The 8,414-nt window shown below is 48.6% G+C and overlaps 1 protein-coding gene across 2 annotated transcripts; it reads right to left on the reverse strand.

The window, feature by feature from the left end:
• Positions 1-3,603: 3,603 nt before the first annotated feature.
• BCL2L10 (BCL2 like 10) lies at positions 3,604-8,414 on the reverse strand. Of its 2 annotated transcripts, XR_009959492.1 has the most exons (3): positions 7,950-8,414; positions 6,172-6,543; positions 4,668-4,756 (listed from the first exon to the last, which is right to left on the reverse strand). XR_009959492.1 is itself a non-coding variant. In XM_062584023.1 (2 exons), the coding sequence occupies exons 1-2, from the start codon at positions 8,349-8,351 to the stop codon at positions 4,628-4,630; spliced, it is 531 nt and encodes a 176-aa protein (XP_062440007.1). In that variant the 5' UTR covers positions 8,352-8,414; the 3' UTR covers positions 3,604-4,627. The 2 variants fall into 2 exon arrangements, 1 of the variants encoding a protein (XP_062440007.1); XM_062584023.1 differs by lacking the exon at positions 6,172-6,543 and having other exon boundaries at positions 3,604-4,756.

An 8,414-nucleotide genomic window follows, 5' to 3' on the forward strand; every position in this document is an offset into this window, starting at 1 on the left:
ATTTCTGAAAGAATTATGTCTTGACTCTTTTTAAACCTGAAAGCAGACAATTTCCCTACAGTGCTTCCTCTCCCCACACTGCATCTTTTAAATGTAGAGGAGTTCACAAAGAAACCAGCGAGAGAAACAGAAGTGGAACCCCCAAGTTTTTTTCCATTATCCAAATTGAATGAATGTAAGAAGTGAAGAGATATTACATGAATAAATGCCACATCCTTTTTTTTTTCTCTGTCCATTGATTCTCTTCCTTGCTGCCCTATTAGAAAAATCATTTTAATAGGGCTCTCCCATCCTACCTAGGCTTAGATACCACCATTATAGGTAAGAACAATGTTGTATTCCCTCACTCTGGCAGCATGTGTGGGAAAAAGAGGACATAACACCAGTACCAATTCCTTCAGCAATACATGACAAACCAGATTTTTTGCATGCCACTACAAATTAGCTTACAAGCTGACATATAACACCAGAACTCTCATTTTTTGAACTCTAATACCTTCTGATTTTTTTCAGGTGAAAAAGAAAAATATAGGCTATTTAAACATTCTTAAGGAGCTGGTGAATAGATTCATCTTTCCATTAATGAAAAGACAGCTGGGCTCCTGCAACAGCACTACCGCCTTTGCCCATGTTCACAATGAATGTCCCTTCACAAGGAAATTCTGTAGCAACCAGGTGCAGCACCAGCAGTTAACATTGTAACAACTCCAATCAGACCATTATGAATACCGCTATATGCTGGGAATGCCTTCTTCTCAGCCTTTTAGTCCTGCAAAGATTTCCGTACGTGGCAGAGCATGAAAGATTCAAGTGTGGTATTAGCAACCAGACGATGACCACATAACTCCATGTCAAAAGCATCAGGCAAACTGAAGGGACTGAATACACAGAGAAAAGGCAAATAAAGCTTAGATCAGCACTGATATTAAACGTCATGCTCAAGGTGTTAAATCAGACTTACAACTTTCCAGGAGACCAACTCTACTCAGATACCTTTACCAGTGTTGCAAAGCAACTGAGGGGTCTAGTACAAAGGGACTCTTGGCTCAGCTCCACTGACCGCGGGCCATGCCCCTTCACATGACAGACAAGACAGGAGTCCAGCTGCCAACTGTGTGAACAGGACATCTGCCTGTATAGTAAAAATCCATAAAGTCCAGCTCAAGAGAGCATACTCACCTCTCCCTCCTCCCCAAACACAAAATCCTGCACAGCACTTACGTGCCGTGAGGTAACCCATTATACACAGCTCCTGCAGGCTTAGGCATATTTGGGCCTCAGCTGAACCTACAGCAATTACTTTGTGCTGTTTTATAGGACAAGGCCTAGCACCTGCCAGGAAAGTACATGAACATTGAAGATCTGAATGCTATAATCAGGATTAGATACAACCTTGTGCTTAAACACCACCTACTTTGCTTCTTTAAATAAAGAAAGGAACAAGAGAATTTTACTTCCCTTTTCTGAGGTAGGAAAGAGGATGAGAAGCAGTTCCATATCAATTGAAAAACAGTACATCATTCAGGCAAATGCTCAAACTGAAACTGGAAAAAAAAATCAGAAGGGTCAGGCAAATGTTAGTCCAAACCACCCTGAAATCAATGGAGCTTCAGCAGTTTAAGCCATGGTGCTCAACCCTACACCACGAAGCTTCCCGTAACAGCAGAAAGCAGCCAGAGCACAGGCTCTGGCCAGAAAGGACAGCCCGTTTGCTCCTGCAGCCAGGCTGCACGCTCCCAGCCTCCCTCCACGCCAGCATGAGGGATGCTAGCTCCACGCTCGGGTTATGTCCTGTGCTTACAATACAGCTGACAGAAGCTGTCCCTTGGGCATAGGCTGACAGGCACTGTACAGTCCAGCTCCGGAGTCTGGAATGCCACATGCAGCATTGCATTCTTAACAAGCTTACCCCCCAAATTCTCCTGTGCCAAGGAGTACTAGCAAATACTCTCCGAGATCTATCTTCACTTTGAAGAGTCACCTGTACTCCAAAGGCTGATGTAACTTTATTCAAGTACACTTCTAGAAACTGGCTCACAACAGACAACATTTTTAATCTTTTCTCCAGAGCAAACTGTAATAATTAGCACAACATTCTCTCTCGTTTTGCTTGTGTGTGGCTTGCTGGATCAGGTTACACTAGAAGTCAAGATACTGTTATCATCTTTGTCCTGCTCAATATGACAGACACATCAAGATCATCAGTAGGATATTTCCATGCAACATTTGACCTCTGAAGCTAGCATTTCTTGCCCTGTCGATTGCCATGCTCTTTGTGGCATAGCCCCCAGAGCACTCCGTGTTTCAGAAGCCATTTCTCAGCACCAGTTAGCCTACTCCCACTGCAACCAGTGTGCCAGGCATTGTACCTCCTCACTTTCAAAGAAGACTGGAAGACCACCCAAGACTATCAAATTGCCATTCAAGCAGGCACTATAAACTTGAGAGGAACCAAGCATGCTATGGTCCCACACCATGGGATCTTACTCCTTTTGCTGAGAGGAGCCAAAGCAGAGTTTAGAGAACTGGAAGTTAGAAAACAAGCATACATTTGTTCTCAGCAAGCAATGTGAGGGGGAGTTACTGTGAGTTCCTTCCAGCCTCCATGGGACTTACCATCTCTGAATGTTCCTTTTTGTTGTTCTCTCTGCACTTGTATTCAGTCAGCACAATGGAGCTCTATGTAAGAGAGGACTGCAGTGCACAGTGCTTCGTACCACAGTAGCTGCAGCAAACAGCCCTCCCTCCCCAGGGCCCTGGAAGGCCTCAGCCTGTGAGCCAGCAGAGAGAGAAGCATCACAGCAGGATGCTGCAACACTTACCTGAGTGCCAAATAGATTTTTCCAAGAGAAAGTCTGTCACCCACTGAACGCCCAGGAAGTAGCATGCCTGATGAAGTGGCAACCCCACTTGAGCACAGAGCAGTGGGCCTTGAAAAGATCAGGTAGGCAAGTTGAACAGCAGATCTGTACCTTTTAACACACATCAGATCCATCAATGCCACTGAAATATGTAACTCAAACTTTCCATGTCATAGGAATGTGACATAACTTCAAAAAGAGTGAAGCCCAAGGCCCTTAAAACACTTGCAGCTGTTCAGGTATTACTAAACTGAGAGGGATTGAGCTAAGGCAGCAGTTGCTCAGTCACTGTTATGCCAGGCAAACTCCAGCTTCAGTTGGAACCTCTGCACACACGAAAGAACTCTGGAAAGAGCTGGCAAGAGCTGCCAGAGAAAAGAAACAAGAGCTCTGTTACCCTGTACGAGTCTTTCAGAGTAGCCTCTCTGTACCCATCTACGTTAGTAATTTTGGAAAGTTTTTTGCCTACAAAACCACAGGGTTATTTCCAGTTACAGCAGGTGAAGTTGGCCTTTTGGATTTTCCCCTGAAGTATTCTTATCCCTAATTCTGAGCTGCAGAACTATTCTGCAATGAAAACTAGTATTATTCATGCTGCTCTGAAGTTACACAGATTCTTTCGTTTGATGTCGAACACCAAGAAAGTAGATACAGACTCATCCATCCAGGCAAACACTGAAGCACTCACATTCCAAGCAGTTAAGTCCCATCATCCATCCAATCAAATAAGCAGAAGGTTAGCTTTTTAAAATAAAAATACTTAACATTTATTCACAATTTGAAGTCACCATAGTAAAATTGTACAAGCTATAAGTAACCCAGGAACATTGAAAGCTACCAGAAACATAAGGCAATTTGTACAACCATTGAAAGAAATACACAGCATGAGTGAAATATTACTCAAACAAGACAATGCTTGTTACATGCTAGAGTGATAAGAACCAGCATTAAAAATGAAGTTTTAAACAAAAATAAAGATGTCATGGCTACAAGTATTATATGGTGATAAATACTTCAAAAATATATTAAGATATATGGAAATTCTCGTTTTGTCAGGGAAATCCAGAGAAATTCCAGCCTTCAGTGGATTTCAATATACCAATTAAGGTTTAATATTTAAATTCCTTTCAGTAAGAACTGATACTGCAGCCATTACTGTTCTGTATCAATACTTATCTTCTTGTAGTGTAATGAAATCAGCCTTATGTTATATTGAGCCATAATGCCTCTCACATCATGGGTACTAATTGCTCTAAATCAACCAACGAGTTGCCTTTCAGTAACAAGTGCAGTGCACCGCATTTGAAGCTACAAATCATATTATATCACAGTCAGCATCAGCCCATTTTACAGTATTAATGGAAGGTGCGTTCCAAGACTAGCCTCCATTTAAATAAAACGCCTTGAACAGAGGATTTAGTTTCAAGTCCACCATAACTCATCATAGCATAACATTGCGCACTCTGAAGTTACAGTACAAGAGCCATAGTAATGTTTAGGTTACATCTTTAAAAAGAAAGTCCAAAGAATGTTTGGAGACGACGAGTTTTGAACATGCACAAATGGTGGTTTAGTACACATTTGTTTGTGCTGTTACTGGGTAGCAAGTGAAGCAGTTTATAGCCAAAGATCGGGTAAGACAGTTTTCCAAGCCAGTTTAAAAATATAAACTTCTTTTTAGAGGGTCTGTTCTATAGAAAATAGAATGAAATCTGGAAATTGTCAGTTTTTAGAGTACTTTCCCATTGCGAGATCCATTCATCAGCCTACCGCACCACCAAGAGAAATGCTAATCCTGCTATTCCAAACCCTGCTGCTGCCATTATTGCATTGCTTATGGTACTGTTTTGGTCAGCTGGTGGAGAGCCATGTCTGAAGAAGCGACAGAAGCCATCCTAGAAAAGCAAAAGAAAGGAACATTGAGTTGGTTGGCTTGCAATTAATCAAATTTCTTTAACAAGTCTTTGAGTACAGTTATGGTTCATATTCCAAGCACAGTGTTTGTCAGCTCCAGAAGTCTCCCTAACCATAAAAGCCTAAGCCCTATTGTCCTCAGCACTCAAAAAATGCTTTGTGTGAGCCTTCGCTGAAGCCTTCGCACAAGACGACTGAAAGCAGTAGCTACAGAGTATTTGTATACTTTGCTCAAAAGACAAGTGCAAACTTCCTATTGAGAGATTCAACATGTAACCACGTTATTTTTTGCCCTTTTAAACAAGTTTCTGACTAGAGCTGCCAGCATTGTTCCCCTTCATTCAAATTTCAAAAAGTATCTGAAACACAGGATATGGAAATTTCCACTTGAAAGACAGGCATCTGAAGCTGGTCTCATCCCAGTCAATGCATGACACTGATTACATATTCCACTTGGAAGGGCCTAGTGGAAGCTGCTCTGCACTGACCTATGACAGAACGAAGCTGGCAGCTGCTCTACCAGATCTTTATTTGTGATAATCAGAAGTGGCAGTAATACAACTCCAGATGGTCATGTTTGAACTCTGTTCGGCAGATGTCTATGTAAACAAGTTTTACTCTTAATTTCTTCCGGAACTTTGTTCTTTACACTTTAATTTGTGCGAACAGGCAATGTGATTTTGCTAAATGATAGTTTACTTTGTAGTCAGCCACCATATTGTTCTTAACGTTTGGATGGACAAGTGACCACTGAAAAAGCCAACTTCATTTTGGTCTCCGGATAAATCAACAAACCCAATGCTTCTCCCCCTCCTGCCCCCCCCCTCCTCTATTTTTAGTCCTTATTTGTACTGGCATAAAATATTCCACCAGTCCTAAGAATAGAGGATTTGAAGTTCTGTGGGATAGCTGACATTTTGTTCAGAACCAGACACAGCTGCACAGATATCTTAAACATTATATTTCAGTATGCATCTCAAGTGGTAAAAAAGCAATAGCAGCCATTGCTTTATGTCACAGTACGCCTCAGTTCTATTGCTCATGCTTTCATGGGCCCCCAGCCTGATCACCAGTTTTAGAACTAGTGGGAAGCAGAGCAGCAAGCCTAGAGGACAGGTGACTTAATACACAAGTATATCTAGGAACAGGCACACCAGTGTTTTGTGTTTATACTTTGGAGAGTACAAAGCCTTGCATAAGGCCGCTCTCTAAAATCTAAAGACTACAGATACAAAGAGAAGGTAAACCTTGGGCCCCAGAATTCAGGAGCATCACCTCCATGTTTTGTTAGCGGCCACAGGGCCCAGAAAGCAATATGCAGCGAGTATGTATTTGAGTACTTAAGATGTGCTAAGAACTAACTACACCCAGATGTGGTCTGCACCTTTCCCCTCACCTGCAGGGGTCTCCAGAGCAGTGCTGCATCAAGTCCATCGCTCTGTACACCAGCAGCTTTCCTTGGCAACAGTGTTCCCAGGCTAAGCTACACTGCTGCACTGGAACACAACTTAGCTAACCGGAAAACCGACAAGACCTCCTAGCGTTCATTCCCACACCTCTTGCTGAGGCTGAGGTTGGTGCAGCTCCTGGGCACTCCCCACTGAGCAGAGGAGCTGGGTGTTCCTCCGGTGCCTCAAGGTGCATACTCCATCACACATTTCAGAGCAAGGTGACAGCTTGCTACCTACTTTGTTGCATCCAGTGACTAACCCTGAAACACTTCCAGCAGGCATCGCTTGTGGCATCACCCAGGTCCCTGTGCAAACAGCTGCAGAGCACAATACTCAAGTGACACACCCACAGCTTACACCCCGCTGATACACATATACAGTTAACCTTCTGTCACACATACAAGTGCCCAAGTGGGCTGCAAACTACCCCCAAAAGAGGCATAGCAGCAGTCTGATGACTTACTGACTTAAAGCCCTACCTCTTCCAGCAAGTGCTGGCTGGAGGTAGTAGAGAGCTTTCCTAAAGACAGGTAAAGCAAGCTTTGAAGACAGAGTCCAAGCCAGCTCTGCTGTAGGTGCACACGCAGCAAGAGCAATTGCTGGGACTGTACCACAGGGACATGTGGCACATTTAAACTCCCTTCCCAGCCTGCAGAGACTCCTCCTTGTGTCTAGTTCAGAACCCTATAAGCTTTAGGCTTTTACAGAAAGCAGGTAGAATTTTCACGAGATAGATGAACATTTTCGCATGATATCAACTGCTGCACAAGCAGCATTCAAGCCTCACTAAACGTGCTCGTTTTGTACTATACATCCACACCACGTTTGTGGAAGCCAGCCCTCTCACCCTCTCCACCTGCCATAACCCCGTAACCCACCTCGGGGAGCACTTCTAAACTAGTGGTAAATTCCAATTTCCTTGCAAGAAGTCTAGCGGCAACTAGCCAAAACTGGAAGACACACAAAGCCCTTACGGACTACAGCCTGATGCCTCAGCCTACTCCTCCAGCCCTGCTTTCCTCCCAGGCACCCACATTTGCCTGGATTTGTATTTACCGCTGCGCACCCAGCGCGGTGCTGACTGCCGTGCGGCTACCCTCGGCAATCCCTCCTCCATCTCCCGAAACAAGGCACCTCCAGCCAGCCGCCCCCTCCCCGCCGGCCGGGCCCGGAGCCCCGGGCACCCGCACCGCCGGCCCCGCGGCCGCAGCCCGGAGGGCTCTGCGGCTCCGCACCCGCCCGCCGCACCCCCCCCGCGAGACCCAACGGCCGGCAGCGCCCCCGCCCCCCCGAGACCCCCCCGCGAGACCCAACGGCCGGCAGCGCCCCCGCCCCCCCGAGACCCCCCCGCGAGACCCAACGGCCGGCAGCGCCCCCGCCCCCCCGAGACCCCCCCGCGAGACCCAACGGCCGGCAGCGCCTCCCCCCCCCCGCGAGACCCAACGGCCGGCAGCGCCTCCCCCCCCCCCCCCCCCGAGACCCCCCCGCGAGACCCAGCGGCCGGCAGCGCCTCCCCCCCCCCCCGCGAGACCCAACGGCCGGCAGCGCCTCCCCCCCCCCCGCGAGACCCAACGGCCGGCAGCGCCTCCCCCCCCCCCCCCGAGACCCCCCCGCGAGACCCAACGGCCGGCAGCGGCCCCGCCCCCCCCCGCGAGACCCAACGGCCGGCAGCGCCCCCCGCCCCAGACCCCCCGGCCGGCAGCGCCCCCCGCCCCGCGCTCACCCATCCGCCGTGCGCCTCCAGCCACTCGCCCCGCTCCTCGGCCAGGTAGGCGGCCAACGCGGCGGCGAGGCGGCGCGGCCCGTCGCCGCAGCCGCGCTCGGCCATGGCCGCGGCCAGCGTGCCCGCGAAGACCACCAGCGCCAGGAGCCGGCCCCAGTTGAGGCCGCCCTCGGCCTCCAGCTGCGCCGCCACCCGCGTCAGCAGCGCCGCCGCCTCCCAGGGCTCGGCCCGCGCCAGCGGCGCGCAGGAGCGGAAGAAGGGCCGCTCGCGGCGCTCCAGCTCGCCCGCCGCCCGCCGCAGCGTGGCCGCCGTGGCGCTGGGCGGCAGCGCCGCGCCGCCCCGGCGGTGCTGGAAGTAGTCCTCCAGCAGCAGCGCCGTCTCCTCCTTCAGCGAGCCCGGCATGGCGGCGGACGAGGCAGGCGGCGGCCCCGCGAGCAGCTGCCGCCGACTAAGAGGCGGGGCGGC

This window comes from Rhea pennata, chromosome 10 (assembly GCF_028389875.1).
Source record: "Rhea pennata isolate bPtePen1 chromosome 10, bPtePen1.pri, whole genome shotgun sequence".
Classification (NCBI taxonomy): domain Eukaryota; kingdom Metazoa; phylum Chordata; class Aves; order Rheiformes; family Rheidae; genus Rhea; species Rhea pennata.